The sequence below is a fragment of the Onychostoma macrolepis genome, chromosome 17 (genome assembly GCF_012432095.1).
Source record: "Onychostoma macrolepis isolate SWU-2019 chromosome 17, ASM1243209v1, whole genome shotgun sequence".
In the NCBI taxonomy this organism is placed as follows: Eukaryota; Metazoa; Chordata; class Actinopteri; order Cypriniformes; family Cyprinidae; genus Onychostoma; species Onychostoma macrolepis.
The window spans coordinates 1,345,362-1,364,379 of NC_081171.1; the positions used below are offsets into that span (position 1 = coordinate 1,345,362).

The 19,018-nt window shown below is 42.4% G+C and overlaps 2 protein-coding genes across 3 annotated transcripts in view; both read left to right on the top strand.

Moving 5' to 3' along the window:
- Positions 1–11,070: 11,070 nt before the first annotated feature.
- On the top strand, positions 11,071–16,363 carry LOC131523524 (mucin-5AC-like). The gene is made up of 7 exons (XM_058749976.1): positions 11,071–11,377; positions 11,607–11,693; positions 11,801–11,905; positions 12,338–13,367; positions 14,135–14,296; positions 14,562–14,752; positions 16,341–16,363. The coding sequence occupies exons 1-7, from the start codon at positions 11,122–11,124 to the stop codon at positions 16,361–16,363; spliced, it is 1,854 nt and encodes a 617-aa protein (XP_058605959.1). The 5' UTR covers positions 11,071–11,121.
- A 148-nt stretch (positions 16,364–16,511) lies between these two features.
- LOC131523579 (adhesion G-protein coupled receptor G2-like) overlaps positions 16,512–19,018 on the top strand; it is a 42,371-nt gene continuing 39,864 nt past the window's right edge. For both annotated transcript variants that reach the window (XM_058750063.1, XM_058750064.1), the window contains exons 1-8: positions 16,512–16,855; positions 16,929–17,091; positions 17,166–17,306; positions 17,500–17,613; positions 17,696–17,732; positions 17,845–17,942; positions 18,130–18,260; positions 18,486–18,751. In XM_058750063.1, coding sequence (XP_058606046.1) covers positions 16,575–16,855; positions 16,929–17,091; positions 17,166–17,306; positions 17,500–17,613; positions 17,696–17,732; positions 17,845–17,942; positions 18,130–18,260; positions 18,486–18,751 — 1,231 coding nt within the window. In that variant the 5' untranslated portion in view covers positions 16,512–16,574. The remainder of the gene's footprint in view (positions 16,856–16,928; positions 17,092–17,165; positions 17,307–17,499; positions 17,614–17,695; positions 17,733–17,844; positions 17,943–18,129; positions 18,261–18,485; positions 18,752–19,018) is intronic.

A 19,018-nucleotide genomic window follows, 5' to 3' on the forward strand; every position in this document is an offset into this window, starting at 1 on the left:
ACAACATGCCACAGTTGTAATATAATCTTTACTCGTAACAGGCCGTGATTGTCTCGACAATCCACCGGTTGATAGTCTGCTTGGATACCTCTCCTGGGCGGACCAACGCACACAAGCAGTTGGTCCGACCTTCTCCACTGGGCAGCTCTGTGGACGAATGTGTCAAGTGCTCGCACAGGACACATACAGTTAAGCTTCGCCTGGTCTGGATCCCGAAAGGGAGGAGGATGGAAGGCTTGCAGTACTATTGGCCGTGGTGCAGTAGTGGGGACCTTAGGGGTGTAACCCGCTCGAGGGTACAGAAATGCTTTCGCCCAGTCCAAGCGCAAAGTTGAGATAGGAAGGGGCCTGAAGGTCACCCACTCTCTTTAGAGAAGTGATCGCTGACAAGAACGTAGTCTTGAGGGTAAGATGACGATCTGAAATTTCCTCTATGGGCTTGAAAGTTGGTCTACACAGAGCCTCTAGCACCACCAGCAGGTCCCACGTGGGGACACGAGAACGCAATGGCGGCCTCTTCCTCAGCGCACCGCGGAGGAAGCATATCACCAGGGGGTGTTTGCCCACTGTCTTCCCATCGAACGGTGAGTGGTAAGCCGATAATGCCACCACATGCCCCTTCTACTGAACTGTTGCTACTGTGTGTTTTGAGTTTGAGCTCCGTCAAGTTAATTCCTTATCGTCTATTTTCTATCTTAAGATCAGTTTTATACACTATCATTTTCGTTTCTATAACGTGTGAATATATCCCCTATAACATTCTACAACAAAAGCAATCAGAGCGCCTTATTATCACTAGTTTTATTTTGATTTCCCGAGTCTGCTATTAGCTTATAGCCAGTTAGCATCGCCAGCGTGGTTGCTGCTAATCTTGCTTACATTGCTAATACTCTATTACATGCATTACCATTGTTTCACTGTTACTTGCTTAAATGGCGGATTTGTGTCTACCTCTGAGTGCAGGTGAGGACACGTTCGAGTTGCATTCGGTGCAGCTGGAGCTGGAGGCCGTGGAGAAGCAGATCCGCGACCTGGTGGAGAAGCAGGCCTAGCTGAGAGAGCAGAGAGCTGCACTGGAAACATCCCGGGCTGACGCTCACAAGTCCGGAGCAAGTATACAGCGCGCTGCTAACACTCCCACCACCTCTATTTCGTGTGTTTCTCTGCACAGGCCCTGTGCACCCAGGACGCGATCTTCCCAGGTGTCCTTCACTCCGGCGCCGGGACACCACGGACCCTGGGTGCACCAGCAGTGGAAGACGCGAGCCAGGCCCCGGGTGATGACCTCTCCCCCTCCACCACCTCCGGTCTTCGAAATCTCCACCCGGAACCGCTTCGCTCCCTTCCGCGAGACGGAACGTGACACTGTGATCGTCGGAGACTCCATCGTCCGGCACGTCCGTGCTACGTTAGCTGAAGGTAAAGTGCACACTCAGTGTTTCCCTGGTGCTCGTGTTCTCGATGTTTCTGCGCAGATACCCGTGATCCTGAAGGGCGACGAGAGCATCAGCGCTGTCGTGCTGCACGCGGGGGTTAACGACACCAAGCTGCGGCAGACGGAGACACTGAAGAGGGACTTCAGGAGCCTGATCGAGACGGTACGCAGCACATCGCCCGCGACGACAATCATCGTGTCAATACCACTTCCCATGTATCGACGAGGACACGAAAGGTTCAGTAGACTTTTTGCTTTAAACGAATGGTTATTGTCATGGTGTAAAGAACAGAAACTGCTCTTTGTTAATAATTGGAATCTTTTCTGGGAGCGTTCTAGGCTTTTCCGTGCTGATGGCTTGCACCCCAGCAGAGTCGGAGCGGAACTCCTGTCGGACAACATCTCCAGGACGCTATACGCTCCATCTGACTAGTAAGCCAATTCTAACTGCTATGATGGCTTTTGTTCTATCCTCTTAAATGATAGAAGTACTTGCGTTGTCCAATCTATACAGACTGTGTCTGTTCCCCAAATAGTGAGGTCAACATATACATTTAATACAGGATCTAGAAAAAATCTGATCGTGATTAAACCTGAAAAATGCAAAATAAATGAACAAAAACAATTTCTAAAGCTTGGGCTCTAAACATTAGATCACTCGCACCCAAAGCAGTTATTGTAAATGAAATGATCACAGATAATAGTTTTGATGTACTCTGTTTGACTGAAACCTGGCTTAAACCAAATGAATATTTTGGTGTAAATGAGTCTACTCCACCAAGCTATTGTTATAAACATGAGCCCCGTCAGATTGGTCGTGGCGGCGGTGTCGCAACAATATATAGTGATATTCTCAATGTTACTCAGAAAACAGGATACAGGTTTAACTCATTCGGAATACTTATGCTTAATGTTACACTGTCAGATATGCAAAAGAAATCTCTCCTATCTCTTGCTCTGGCTACTGTGTATAGACCACCAGGGCCATATACAGAATTCATAAAAGAATTTGCAGATTTCCTCTCAGATCTATTGGTTAATGTTGATAAAGCGCTAATTGTCGGAGATTTTAACATTCATGCTGATAATACAAATGATGTGTTAGGACTTGCGTTTACTGACTTAATAAACTCTTTTGGAGTCAAGCAAAACATCACCGGGCCCACTCATCATTTTAATCATATGCTAGATTTATTTATATCGCATGGTGATGATGTTACTGATCATTTCCTTGTATCGTGCATGCTGTGTATTACCGATATTAACTATATGGCTCCGCGTTATCGTCTGGGCAGAACTATTGTTCCAGCCACCAAAGACAGATTCACAAATAACCTGCCTGATTTATCTCAACTGCTCTGTGTACCCATAAATACACATGAACTAGACGAAATGACTAGCAACATGGGCACTATCTTCTCTAATACATTAGAAGCTGTTGCCCCCCTCAATTTGAAAAAGGTTAGAGAAAAACGTACTGCGCCATTGTACAACAGTTATACCCATTCTCTCAAGAAAGAAACTCATAATCCTGAGCGCAAATGGAGAAAAACTAACTTGGAAGTTTTTAGAATTGCGTAGGAAAACAGTATGTCCAGCTATAGACAGGCTCTAAAAGCTGCCAGGGCAGAGCATATACACAAACTCATAGATAATAACCAAAACAATCCAAGGTTTTTATTTAGCACAGTGGCTAGATTAACAAATAAACAGACGCCACCCAATCGAAATATTCCCTCACAGTTTAATAGTAATGACTTTATGAATTTCTTCACTGATAAAATAGATAACATTAGACATACAATAACAAATGTAGGTTCTACACCGTCTAGTACTTCAGTTTCATTCACCGCTCCCAAAGAAAAACTGCAGTGCTTTGCAACTATAGGACAGGAAGAACTAAATAAACTTATCACTGCATCTAAACCAACAACATGTTTATTAGATCCTGTACCCACTAAACTACTGAAAGAGTTGTTACCTGTGGCAGAAGAACCGCTTCTCAATATTATTAACTCATCGTTATCTTTAGGTCACGTCCCAAAACCATTCAAGCTGGCGGTTATTAAGCCTCTTATTAAGAAACCACAACTAGATCCTAGTGAACTGGCAAATTACAGACCCATTTCAAATCTGCCGTTTATGTCTAAAATTTTTGAAAAAGTTGTGTCTGCTCAATTGTGCTCCTTCTTGCAAAAAAATTATTTCTATGAAGAATTTCAGTCAGTTTTCAGGCCTCACCATAGCACAGAAACTGCACTTGTTAAAATTACAAATGACTTGCTTCTTGCGTCAGACCAAGGCTGCACCTCATTGCTAGTTTTACTTGATCTTAGTGCTGCATTCGACACTATAGACCATGACATACTCATAGATCGATTACAAAACTATACGGGTATTCAAGGGCAGGCTTTAAGATGGTTTAGATCGTCCAAAGTCCACTAAAGGAGGTAGAGCTTTTTCACATTTGGCACCCAAACTCTGGAATAGCCTTCCTGGTAACGTTCAGGGTTCAGAAACAGTCTCTCTGTTTAAATCTAGATTAAAGACACATCTTTTTAGCCAAGCATTCACACAATGCATCTTATAATCTTGTACTGCATTTATATCTAATCAAATGTACATTATAATTCTTTAGCTTGGGTTGAACAAATAATTTTTGCTTGAATAGAACAGCAGCTACGCTAATTATGTCTCTATTTGTTTCTCTGATTCTGCCACGGGATTAACATCCCATGGTAACTAGGAATTACTGAAGCCTCAGTCTGGATCCAACCCTTAAAAAGATCTGAGATGACCAAACAGCTGAGAAGAGATGATGGCAACCCCTCAGAGGACCACGGAGGATGCCAACCCTCAGACAACATACAGAATTACCAAGTTAAGTTTGTCATAACTTAAATATATTGGGTTTCTGCTGTATGTATGTGTATATATATGTATATATATGTTTATGTGTGCGTATGTGTATATATATATATACTATATAGAAACTTAATTTCCTGTAAAGCTGCTTTGCAACGATTGTATAGTAAAAAGCGCTATACAAATAAACTTGAATTGAATTGAACTGAATTCAATGTGGAGTGGGATACCCCTGCAGAGAGTCTAGCCTGCTGGGAGACCAGAAGCTATGAGCTGTGCCCCCTCAGGGGCAACAACCACAGTTTCCATAATTCCGGGCGGGGGTGCAGAATGGCGCCCCCTGCTTGTGAGAGGAGATCCCTCCTGACGGGAATCTCCAATGGAGAGCCATCTAGGAGGGAAATCAGGTCTGAGAACCATACTCGGCCTGGCCAGAATGGGGCTACTAACAGTAGGCGAACACCGTCTCGGCGCACTCTCGTCAGAACTCCTGGGAGCAGAGCGATCGGGCGAAAGGCCCGGCCATGCCTGTGCCATAGTGTCCAGTCCCAGGGGAGCTGGAGGAGCTAGAGAGAACCAGAGGGGACATTGCGCATTCACTCGAGTCGTAAAGAGGTCCACCTCTGATAAAACATTATCCATATCTGCTTCACCACCTCGGGGTGAAGCATCCATTCCCCGGGCCTCGGCCCCTGTCTCGACAGTACGTCTGCTCCCACGTTCAGGTACCCAGGAATCAGAGGTCACGTTAACCGTAAATTCTCCGTCATTGACAGAATTGTTTTAGCAGTGACAGAAAAATCTGAAGGCCGTCCGTCACTTTGGCAGATTACACACACTGAGAGTGATCTATTGTAATTTATAACTGTAATTCCCACCCCTGTCCAGTTGGTGGCGAGTGCGCTCCAGTGAGGCAGCAGAGCACGCGATCGTCTCCAGAGCAAAAATAAAGGTCTTTTGCTGTGTCTTTGATTACTCACAGGCGAGTATAGTAAAGCGAATCGCTTGATCTGAGGTGTCTACAGTGATCTATCACGTCACATTAAAGAGCACCAAAACGGTATTTATTGCTTGAATTTCCTAATAAAATGGAGACTGCATTTCATATCAAAAGTAACAACGCACAAAGTTTAGCTGATTGTCTAACGTTACTGTGCATTCATCAAATGAAAACAGCATCAATTGGGAGTTAAGAAACGATATTGGTTCATAAAAATAAGAATCTATTATTTTTTTTTTTTTTATCCAGCACTAGCATATTTTGTTGTTTTAAGTGTCCTCCGCTGTCACTGTCACAGTCTCTGTTCATCTGTTCTCTTCATAAATAAATAAATGCATAAGCCAATATGTTCGTCCTTTAGGTTCATTATTAAAAATGAAAACGTGAACAAAAATAAAAGCAATTAAATGGGTTATTATAATAATTAAAATACGAAAATTAAAATGATGGTAATAATAGATTATGACTGAATTTTTACGACCCTGTCCATCAAAATGACGGATAATATTAAAGTCTCTGCCAGGAATATACAGTTCTCTCAGTGAGAGGAACTTGTCCTGGGACCACAAGAGGATCTGGTGTGCCAGTTTGTACAATGGGCGCGAACGCAGACCCCCTTGTGGTTGATGTAAGAGACGGTGTGTTGTTGGTGCGCATCAACACATGGTGACCTCTCAGGTCTGGGAGGAAATATTTCAGTGTTCGATAGACTGCTAGCATCTCCAGACAATTGATGTGCCATAGGAGATGGCGGCCACTCCACAGACCGCGGCCTGAACGGCCACTCATGACTGCTCCCCAACCGGTGAGAGACGTGTCCGTTGCTAACGATAACTGGCGACATGGAGCTCCCAGCACCGGGCCCTGATTTAAGAAGCAAGGTTTCCTCCACATGTCTAGGGCTCGCACACACCGCGAGAGTCCCTGATCGTGCGAAAGTGGATTTCCCCTCGGGGAAAATCCCTTGGTCTTGAGCCACCACTGTAGGGGTCTCATGTATAGCAGGCCAAATGGTATCACGTTGGACGCAGCTGCCATCAGACCCAGCAATCTCTGAAACTGCTTGACAGTGAGTGACTGGCCTTCTCTCACTCTCTTGACTGACGCAAGGATCGACTCGATCTATGCAGGAGACATTCGTGCCTGCATCGTGGTCGAATCCCACACCACACCCAAATAAGTGGTCCTCTGTACCGGAGAAAGCACACTTTCCTTGGCGTTTAGTCTCAACCCCAACTGTTTCATGTGAACGAGGACGACATCTCGTTGTCTCGCCGCTTCCTAGAATCAGCCAGTCGTCGATATAATTTAGTATGCGGATGCCCTGAAGCCGCAACGGAGATAGTTCTGCATCCACTACCGAAGGGACGAACCCGATATTGGTATGCTTTGCCCCCAAAAGCGAACCTTAGAAACTTCCTGTGACATGGAAGGATGGATACGTGGAAGTATGCGTCTTTTAGATTTATCGTGACAAACCAGTCCTTGGACCTGATTTGTGACACGACTTGCCTCAGCGTGAGCATCTTAAACTTCAGCTGACTGGCTGAGTGGTTCAGCTGACGCAGATCTATGATCGGACGCAACCCCCCATCCTTCTTGGGAACTATGAAATACCGGCTGTAAAACCCGGATTCCCTTTCCTGAGGAGGGACCACCTCGATGGCCTCCTTCCTTAATAGGGTTTTCACTTCTTGTTCCATAACCAGAGCCTGCTCGGGGCCCACCAGCGTGGGAGTCACGCCGCTGAAGCGCGACGGTGGAAAAGCGAACTGAATTCGATACCCCTTTTTTACAGTCTGCAGGACCCATTGAGATACATTTGGCAGTAGTTTCCACGCTGCTAAATAATCTACTAAGGGAACCAGCCTCCCGAGGCTGGCCTCTGGTGTTAGAGGCGGCAGCTCGGACCCCTGTGACGGCACACCGCCAAGTGGGGCCCGAACTATCCGTTTTATAGACCCCCTCAGGGGTGACGCGCGTCTCAGTCCCCTTGCGTCGGACTGAGCGCAGCGTCAAGGGCACTGGGGAGAGATGGGCACCATGTAATTCCTCTCTTCCCCTGAGGGGCCTGCCCTCCGAAGTCCTGCACCCCCCTGTGTCAGGACTTTTTCTTCTGGGACCTCCTAGCCGTAAATACGGACCTCAGATCTGGCTTTGACTTCGAAGCCCCAGACGAGTAGCGCTGCGTCTGGCCCCGCCGCGGGGGGCATGAGAGGCAGCGCTCTCTTTTTGAGCCTCCCTGTATGAGGAGCCAGTACTCGTCGAGGGCTGCTCCCGCCCAGCATCCCCCTGAGCCCGAGGGTCAGCCACAGATGTTTCTTCGCTGCCACCATCGCAGTCATTGAGCGCCCAATGGCACGGGCGGTCTCCTTCGTGGCGCAGAGAGACAAATCAGTGGTTCTCCTGAGCTCCGCGATATCATCAGAGCTCACCTGCTCGCGCTCATCGAGCTCTTTCAGCAGATCAGCTTGGTACGCCTGTAACACAGACATTGTGTGCAGACACGCACCAGCTTGACCCGCTGCCGAGTACCCCCAGGACCAGAGCCTTCGAGGACGATGCCACGCCAGGAGACAGATAGATCTCGAGCGTCTGTTCTACCTTTGGCATCGCCCTATAGCCTCGCTCATTCAAACCCGCGACATTCCCATAATAGTCAGACGCGGGAATGAAGAGGCGGGCCGAGTACAGTCTTCCCCACGATCTACACACCTCAGTATGCAGATCGGGAAAAAACGCCAGGCTCCGATGCGGATGTGGAGGCCGAGAGTGCAAGAAACGTTCGTCGAGTCTGCTCTTGCGCGGCTCGGTCTGCTGCTCGGCTGCTCAGCGCGAGTCAACACCTCCAGCAGCTCCTCATACTGTAGGGATTGGGGCGGCTCATCGACGCTCTCCATCTCTCCCTCCCCGGAGGAAGACTGGTCGAACCCGCTCGATCTGGAGGCAGTGGACGACGATAGGGACTCACCCGTCTCCATTTCCTCATCCAGATCGAGCTGTGAGCCCCACGAGTGCAGACGCCACTCTGCCTCGGCAGCAGTGGGACCCGAACCGCGGGGCTCACTTGTGAAAATCCTGTCCACAAACAGGGATTTTCGGGAGCGGAGCGTACGCAGCGGCAAGCGCTCACAGTGAGGGCAATCAGCCCCCTCACTAAACGCAGCTGTCACATGCTCCACTCCCAGGCAAGCCACGTGTAGCAGAGTGAGGTATAGCCCCGGTATGATTGGCTGGCGTCATCAAACCAGGTGAACCAATCAGTGTTCGTACTTCACTATGATTGGTTAGTCATTTAAGTTTTATGAGCTTGTTAGTGCCTGTGTGGTGACTATAAAAGAGGGAAGTGTTTGGCTGCTTGGGATGCATCATCCTTGGTACTGCCCTTTTGTAACATGCAGTGCGTTGAATGAGTGCTAGCAGTTGGGTTACCCTCCTGTCTGTCATGCGTGTTGGCTGTTGGCCAGTTTTCAGTCATGAGCCTGCAAGTAGCTGTAATTCTGCGTGGTGAATGACCATGTGTATTGCAGCATTGCACCATTTCTTTGGTTTGATTGCACGTCCAGGGGTTTCCAGTGATCTTAATTGAAGCCTAACGACCGTTGAGTAACTGACTGCATTGCTGCTCTGTTTTGTCTTTGTGGTGTTATAGTTTTGTCTGGAAGTCACCTGGGTCCATTCTGTTATTTTGTTTTATTTTTGTTTGAAGCACTGGCACTGGATTGCGCTGGTCTGCATGTGACTTAGCTGGCAGGCTAAGTTTCTGTAATCTGGCTGCTCTTTGCCATTGTATTCTCCTCCTCCGTGCCAGTGGCTGTGTTTATTTGTGCTTTGGTGTTTTTGTGTAAACTGTTATTGAATTTGACTTGATTTGTGTGTGTCTTTTTGTACTGTGTGTGTGTGTGTGTGTGTGTTTGTGGATTTAGGTCTTTAAAGTGGGAGGGGTTGGCCATGGTACCCTGTACTGGTGTGTCCACATACTGTGCTTAACATTTTTGCCTTTTTCACAAGAGTGTGTCGTGGGTATTGAGTGTGGGGTAGAAATTTGAGGGTCTCTGTTGGCCACCTCCCTCTTTACTAGACTATCTCCATTTAATCATTTTTTATGTTACTGGTATTATGATGTGATTTGAGACCTTATGTGATGTATCGACTGACTGTTTCTATTGTTTGAATAAAGTGTTTCTTGTTGATATTGTTTATATTCTTATGCTCACCCCATGTTCTGTCATGGTGTATTCCAGGTGGCGTAGTCGATTATAGTATTATTATTATTATTAGTAACTTCCCTTACCTGACCACTTATTGCCACACACGCAACGCTCGTGTGTGTCTCCAGCCGTGATGAAGCGATTGCAGGGAGACACACATGGTTTGAACAAGCGTGACTTGCCCTCGGCCTTATTGCCACTCACAGACATGATAATGGAAATATGTATGCAAATCAGTGTAGTGTCTTATCGAGTGCAGTTTATGTATTTCTGTGAAAGTGCTTGAGCAGACAACAGAATGGAAACAGACACACAGAGAGCGCGGTTCTGAATGAAAAGATGGCTGACGCCGGCTTTGCCGCACATGCTTTTATGCTTCCTGGTCTCTGACGTCACATTTCGTAAATTTAAAATGATCACAAAATTGAAGATATAGGGGCAGAAAATGTATATTTATATCATTTCATATAGTAAATCAATATCACACGAAGAGTGCCGGTTTTCTCCAAAAATCCCCTGCTAATAAAAAAAACAATAGAAGCCATCACAGAAATTCCAATGGTTTCCATTTAAAATACCATTTTCAACCATTAGCTTTTTCCAGTAAAACCATTACAAAATTCCTTTTCTAGTGTGTTTTGGGCATTTTTCCAATAGGATTTAACATCCCACCAATGGAATCCATCACATACCAGTAGACACCATTATAGTTTCCATTAAAACCAATACAATTCCCATTAAAACCATTACATTTTCTATTGTGTTTTTTACAACAATTCAATAAACAAGAAGTTAATTAAGAGACTTGCGTTTTAGACACCATATTGCCTGTTTTTGCTCTATTTCGACAACAGTCTTATATATCAAAGCATTATTTCTGCATTTGTAACTGCAGGTTAAATGCATTCATGTCCTGCATTAAACAGTGTGTAAATACATCTAAATGCCACTTCAGATGAAGCTTCCGTGTTTCTTCTGCATTGCAAAGATGAATTTTGCTGATATTTATTTAATTTGCCTGGTAACAACCCAAATGTGTTATTATTCTAAATTACTGATTCCTTTAATTAAAAACAACTAGTTTGAGATTTATAGGCCTATCCCAGGGGTGTCAAACTCAGTTCCTGGAGAGCCGCAGCCCTGCCGAGTTTAGTTCCAACCCTGCTCCAACACACACCATGTAGTTTTCAAATAAACCTATATTATTAGATTAGCTGGATCAGATGTGTTTAAACTAGGGTTATATCTATACTGTGTAGGGCTATGGCCCTCCAGGAACTGAGTTTGAGACCCTTGGCCTATCCCATTTTTGCGTCCCTCCCACTGTTAAAAAGTAACCAAGTAATTTTTACTCTGAGTAAATTTTAAATGAGCTACTTTTTACTTTTACTTGAGTATATTTAGACCGGAACTTTTACTTGTACTTAAATAAAATGTCATTAATGTAATGGTACTTTTACTTGAGTAAAATATTGTCGTACTCTTTCCACCTATGCATTTATTTTCTACATTTATATTGTTCTCTGTGAACAAATATGACTTGATAAACTGGACCTGAATGTAGCCAGATACTGCAATTCTCAGGTAAAGCCCATATAAACATAATTTGCATGATTTCAAATGAACTGTATGCCACAACTATATGTTGCAGCTTTATGTGTGGACAGATCAAACTCTCTCAACTCTTGGACTGTGGACTTTATTTCAAGAATGCTATGAGAAAATTATTAAAGATTTATTTCCAAAGCCTGCAGATAACAAAGCTAACGTGTGTCTCAAATAGGCCACTGTCTTTGGGAATTATGCCTCGACAAAAGAAGAATTTGCTGTGGCTGATGATCATCTGTTGTTCTACATGCCAGATAAGTATGTTACCTTGAAAAATGGATTCATCAACAAATATATGCCAATGAACGTGTTGTTTGGTGAACATTAGAAAACAAATTAAAGTAAAAAAAAAAAAAAGGCAAAAAAATATGATTAAAAACAAAGATTGTGGCTGTGGGCATCTAAATCGTGATATCTAGTAATAGAGCTTTATATAATGTCATACATTGTTACATGATAAACTCAAATGTTGTTTTTGTTTGTGCAGCCAGCTCAGAAAATATGATCCAAATCAACATCCAAGTCAGTTTGACAGATGAATATTTCCATAACAAAAGTAGCTCACCATATCCAGGTAGACAGGAAATATACTGCTAACATGACTGTGTGAATACTGCGTATTAATTATCTGAGAGCACTTGTGATGACTGAAACTCATTGAGTTAATTTCATTTCAATCAGATAATAACATATATAATTTTCACATGAATGTCGAACTAAACATCAAGCCTGTTAATCCTGGAGAGATATGTAAAAACGCAGTATATGACAAAGGTGCATGCAGCGGTAAGTCTTTTAAAATGTATAAATTGCTTTTCAGTTGTTTCTATTGCCTGTTTCATACAAATTAAAGTTTAATCAAAAACAGTACAATGTGAACAGACATTATATATATATTTTTTTTTTCTCTAATGAAAAATCACTAAGTTGGGTTAATTCTAAGCCTTTAACATAGAATGTACTTGCTTTTAAAATCATGCTGAGTTTAAATAAACACTTATTGAAAGCATGACAAAATTAATTATGGAAATAATATGATTGGACTATATCGATAATAAATGTGTGAACTGATGAACATGCATCTATAATGTTGAAATGACTGTTGCTTGGTTTATAAATAACCAACATATCGTATATCATGTAACATATCATATATATTAGTTTAAATTATTGCACAGTAGAAATAAATTGCATCCATTGTTTATTTCTTTATTGAAGGGAAAGAAGGAAGCAGATATGTTCTGCATTTTAAAGAGGGCAAATGGATGTGCGTGACTTGTGTTGATGGAACATCAACCACCATTACACCACTGTCACACACTACATCTCACAATCCAACTACCAGTTTTGCATCATATACAGCAACTCCCAACCCATCTGTCAGTTTCATACAAGACAAAACAACTCCCTACCCAACTACCAGATTCACACCAGTTAAAACAACTCCCAACCTAACTACCAGTTTTGCGGCAGGTACATCAACTCCCATGTTAACTACTAGTTTCGCATTAAATACAACAACTCAGGACCCAAATACCAGTTTTGCATCATATATGACAACTCCCAAGCCATCTACAAGTTTCACATCAGATAAAACAACTTCCGAGTCAACTATCAGTTTAGCACTAGAAACGACAACTCCTAACTCAACTACCAGTTTCGTGTCATATACGACAACTCCCAACCCAACTACCAGTTTTGCGTCAGATAAAACAACTCCCAAGCAAAATATCAGTTTTGCACCAGATATGACAACTACTGTGCAAACTACTAGTTTTGCATCATATACGACAACTCCCGATTCAACTACCAGTTTCACATCAGATAATACAACTCCCGAGCCATCTATCATTTTATCACCAGATACGACAACTCACAATCCAACTACCAGTTTGACGTCACACACGAAAACTAACAATCCAACTACCAGTTTGACGTCACACACGACAACTCACAATCCAACTACCAGTTTGACGTCACACACGACAACTAACAATCCAACTACCAGTTTGATGTCACACACGAAAACTAACAATCCAACTACCAGTTTGACGTCACATACGACAACTAACAATCCAACTACCAGTTTCACGTCACACACGACAACTAACAATCCAACTACCAGTTTCACGTCACACACGACAACTAACAATCCAATTACCAGTTTCACGTCACATACGCCAACTAACAATCCAACTACCAGTTTGACGTCACACACGACAACTAACAATCCAACTACCAGTTTCACGTCACACACGACAACTCACAATCCAACTACCAGTTTCACGTCACATATGACAACTCACAATCCAACTACCAGTTTCACGTCACATACGACAACTCCCAATCCAACTACCAGTTTCACGTCACATACGACAACTAACAATCCAACTACCAGTTTCACGTCACATCGACAACTCACAATCCAACTACCAGTTTCACGTCACATACGACAACTCACAATCCAACTACCAGTTTCACGTCACATCGACAACTAACAATCCAACTACCAGTTTGACGTCACGACAACTCACAATCCAACTACCAGTTTCACGTCACATACGACAACTAACAATCCAACTACCAGTTTGGACGTCACACACGACAACTCACAATCCAACTACCAGTTTCACGTCACATACGACAACTAACAATCCAACTACCAGTTTGATGTCACACACGAAAACTAACAATCCAAGTACCAGTTTCACGTCACATACGACAACTAACAATCCAACTACCAGTTTCACGTCACATACGACAACTAACAATCCAACTACCAGTTTCACGTCACATACGACAACTCACAATCCAACTACCAGTTTCACGTCACATACGACAACTAACAATCCAACTACCAGTTTCACGTCACACGACAACTAACAATCCAACTACCAGTTTGATGTCACACACGAAAACTAACAATCCAAGTACCAGTTTCACGTCACATACGACAACTAACAATCCAACTACCAGTTTCACGTCACATACGACAACTAACAATCCAACTACCAGTTTCACGTCACATACGACAACTCACAATCCAACTACCAGTTTCACGTCACATACGACAACTAACAATCCAACTACCAGTTTGACGTCACACACGACAACTCACAATCCAACTACCAGTTTCACGTCACATACGACAACTAACTATCCAACTACCAGTTTGATGTCACACACGAAAACTAACAATCCAACTACCAGTTTGATGTCACACACGAAAACTAACAATCCAACTACCAGTTTCACGTCACATCGACAACTCACAATCCAACTACCAGTTTCACGTCACATCGACAACTAACAATCCAACTACCAGTTTGATGTCACACATGAAAACTAACAATCCAACTACCAGTTTCACGTCACATACGACAACTCACAATCCAACTACCAGTTTCACGTCACATACGATAACTCACAATCCAACTACCAGTTTCACGTCACATACGACAACTCACAATCCAACTACCAGTTTCACGTCATACACAACAACTCACAATCCAACTACCAGTTTCACGTCACACCGACAACTAACAATCCAACTACCAGTTTCACGTCACACGACAACTAACAATCCAATTACCAGTTTCACGTCACATACGCCAACTAACAATCCAACTACCAGTTTGACGTCACACACGACAACTAACAATCCAACTACCAGTTTCACGTCACACACGACAACTCACAATCCAACTACCAGTTTCACGTCACATATGACAACTCACAATCCAACTACCAGTTTCACGTCACATACGACAACTCCCAATCCAACTACCAGTTTCACGTCACATACGACAACTAACAATCCAACTACCAGTTTCACGTCACATACGACAACTCACAATCCAACTACCAGTTTCACGTCACATACGACAACTCACAATCCAACTACCAGTTTCACGTCACATACGACAACCAACAATCCAACTACCAGTTTGACGTCACACACGACAACTCACAATCCAACTACCAGTTTCCGTCACATACGACAACTAACAATCCAACTACCAGTTTGGCGTCACACACGACAACTCACAATCCAACTACCAGTTTCACGTCACATACGACAACTAACAATCCAACTACCAGTTTGATGTCACACACGAAAACTAACAATCCAAGTACCAGTTTCACGTCACATACGACAACTAACAATCCAACTACCAGTTTCACGTCACATACGACAACTAACAATCCAACTACCAGTTTCACGTCACATACGACAACTCACAATCCAACTACCAGTTTCACGTCACATACGACAACTAACAATCCAACTACCAGTTTCACGTCACACGACAACTAACAATCCAACTACCAGTTTGATGTCACACACGAAAACTAACAATCCAAGTACCAGTTTCACGTCACATACGACAACTAACAATCCAACTACCAGTTTCACGTCACATACGACAACTAACAATCCAACTACCAGTTTCACGTCACATACGACAACTCACAATCCAACTACCAGTTTCACGTCACATACGACAACTAACAATCCAACTACCAGTTTGACGTCACACACGACAACTCACAATCCAACTACCAGTTTCACGTCACATACGACAACTAACTATCCAACTACCAGTTTGATGTCACACGAAAACTAACAATCCAACTACCAGTTTGATGTCACACGAAAACTAACAATCCAACTACCAGTTTCACGTCACATACGACAACTCACAATCCAACTACCAGTTTCACGTCACATCGACAACTAACAATCCAACTACCAGTTTGATGTCACACATGAAAACTAACAATCCAACTACCAGTTTCACATCACATACGACAACTCACAATCCAACTACCAGTTTCACGTCACATACGATAACTCACAATCCAACTACCAGTTTCACGTCACATACGACAACTCACAATCCAACTACCAGTTTCACGTCATACACAACAACTCACAATCCAACTACCAGTTTCACGTCACACACGACAACTAACAATCCAACTACCAGTTTCACGTCACATACGACAACTAACAATCCAACTACCAGTTTGATGTCACACACGACAACTAACAATCCAACTACCAGTTTCACGTCACACGACACCTAACAATCCAACTACCAGTTTCACGTCACACGACACCTAACAATCCAACTACCAGTTTGATGTCACACACGAAAACTAACAATCCAACTACCAGTTTCACGTCACATACGACAACTCCCAATCCAACTACCAGTTTCCGTCACATACGACAACTAACAATCCAACTACCAGTTTCACGTCACACCGACAACTAACAATCCAACTACCAGTTTCACGTCACACACGACACCTAACAATCCAACTACCAGTTTCACGTCATACGACAACTCCCAATCCAACTACCAGTTTCACGTCACATACGACAACTAACAATCCAACTACCAGTTTCACGTCACACACGACACCTAACAATCCAACTACCAGTTTGATGTCACACACGAAAACTAACAATCCAACTACCAGTTTCACGTCACATACGACAACTCCCAATCCAACTACCAGTTTCACGTCACATACGACAACTCCCAATCCAACTACCAGTTTCACGTCACACATGACAACTAACAATCCAACTACCAGTTTCACGTCACACATGACAACTAACAATCCAACTACCAGTTTCACGTCACACACGACAACTAACAATCCAACTACCAGTTTCACGTCACATATGACAACTCATGGATATACTGATCCCTCAAAGGCATCGTAAGTGTGCAGTTACCAGTAGATCAAGTTTAAAACTTTTACAGAATACCAAGTAATTCAATCCATTTTACAGAAAAGTCGTACACAATCTGGAGTCTAAGATGGAAGAGATGGAAAAAAGCAATACAAGCAATGCAATAATTTTCATGGAGGATGGTGTTGGTTTTCTTTATGTACAAGCCAAGAACACAGAAACCAAAGACATCAACATATGCTACTTTTCAGATCATGCCACGGTAAACCAAAGAGCTAAGATGCATTAAAACATTGTATGATTCATCAGTTATCATGACAATTCTTCTTTTCACAGGTTGTTGAGAGTCAAAGTGACTTCATTACTAACTGTCTCTGGTTAACAAAGATTTCAAAGGAGGCTTTCGATAAATCACGTCTTGAAAACAATGGAACTGCATTTGCTGGAGTTCTACGTTTCAAAAACTGGAGAAATGAGGTATTATATATATATATATATATATATATATATATATATATATATATATATATAATTTTTATTTTATTTTATTTTTTTCTTGTTGTATGGAAAGATTCTTAATAAATCTAATTTTGGGCAAATGTTTCTCCATCAGTTATATTCACACACATTTATATCTGATTCATGATTGCTCTCTTGGTTTCTGATTTAGGATGAAACTGAAATTCACACTGTTTTGAACAATGAGGTTTATGGAATAACAATGCGGGCCAAAATCTTCCACCTTACCGACAATATTGACATGTTCTTTAAACATAAAGATCTGGTAATGAAGCTTTTGTTGCTTAACTTTTGTTATAATGATCAGACAATGTGAAATCAAAATTAAAATGAATGTGTTTTTACAGACCGGTGAGCCGTCCTGTGTCTCTTGGAATGGCAAAGGTACATTCATTTATGGCTGTACTGATCAGTTCCTATCAAAAAACGCAGTTCACTCAATTTATTTATATTTTTTTTATAATCAATTTCATTCGTTGCTGTCTTTTCTTTAAAGGAAAACTGAATTGGACAACGTTCGGCTGTGAGACAAAAATCAACAACAACACCATAAAGTGCTCCTGCTCACATCTGACGTTTTTTGCAGTGCTGATGGTGAGAAGCTTCTCAGAGAAGAACTTGTGCTTTCATAATTCATGTTTCATTTAAAAGATTCCACTAAATCAAAATCAGTCTTTTAGTCCCTGTCTACATGCTAGTGAACATGTAAACAATGAAAAAAAAAAAAAAAAAATTGGTTTTAAAAATCCTTCCACTGATAGGTTTCTTTCTGTTTTCTTAGATCCCTCAGTCTCAGTCAGATGCAAATGTCACAGCACAACATCTGGAAGCACTGACCATAATTTCTTCTATCGGCTGCGGCATCTCCATGTTTTTTCTGTCCATTGCTTTATTCATGCATTTCCTGCTGCGGTAGAGTATCTTAAAGTATATCATATAGTTAGTGCTGTTTAGTAATCAATAATCACTAATACTGCACTAAGAAACAATTTTACAAAGAAACAGCAATGCATTGAATTAAACTTGAAATTTTGAAGTATAAAGAATTAAATAGTATTTCCTTGTAAAGTAATAAGATCAAAGCTGAAAAGTATTAAAGTTCAGGTTACAAGAACAGTTGTTTTTATGTTTTAATAGGAAAGCCAAATCAAATCAGGCCACGAAGATCTTGATGAACATGTTTGTGGCTTTGTTTCTACTGAATGTCTCGTTTTTGTCAAACGAGAGCGTCGCTAACACACAAGACAACGCTGCGTGCGTCTTCATAGCGCTGCTCCTGCATTACTCCATGCTGGCCTCATTCACCTGGTTCTTCATTCAAGCTCTTCATATGTACTTATGGCTCATCAGACAGAACGTCACCATCACAAACTACATGAGGAAGATCACAGCGTTGGGCTGGGGTGAGTTAGAGCAACAAAACACCTATTATAGTGTTGCCTTATGGAAATAAATCTGTATAACACCAGCTAGTCAAAACTTTATAATAAGGTCCCTTCAGTACTAGCAATGAACAATATATTTGTTGCATTATTTAGTATTCTCTGTTAATGATAATTAATAAAAAATACAACTGGTCATTGTTACTTCATCGTAGCTCAGGTCCATTAAGTATAGGTGTGCATCACACACAATTATTAATGCACTTTAAAGCTTTTAATGCAATAATT

Coding starts and splice junctions, on each gene's coding strand:
- LOC131523524 (XM_058749976.1), top strand. CDS start 11,122: ATGATTTCAAATGAACTGTATGCCACAACTATATGTTGCAGCTTTATG. Junction 11,694..11,800: donor AAGTAGCTCACCATATCCAG/GTAGACAGGAAA, acceptor CATTTCAATCAG/ATAATAACATATATAATTTT. Junction 14,297..14,561: donor TATCCAACTACCAGTTTGAT/GTCACACACGAA, acceptor TCCAACTACCAG/TTTCACGTCACATACGACAA.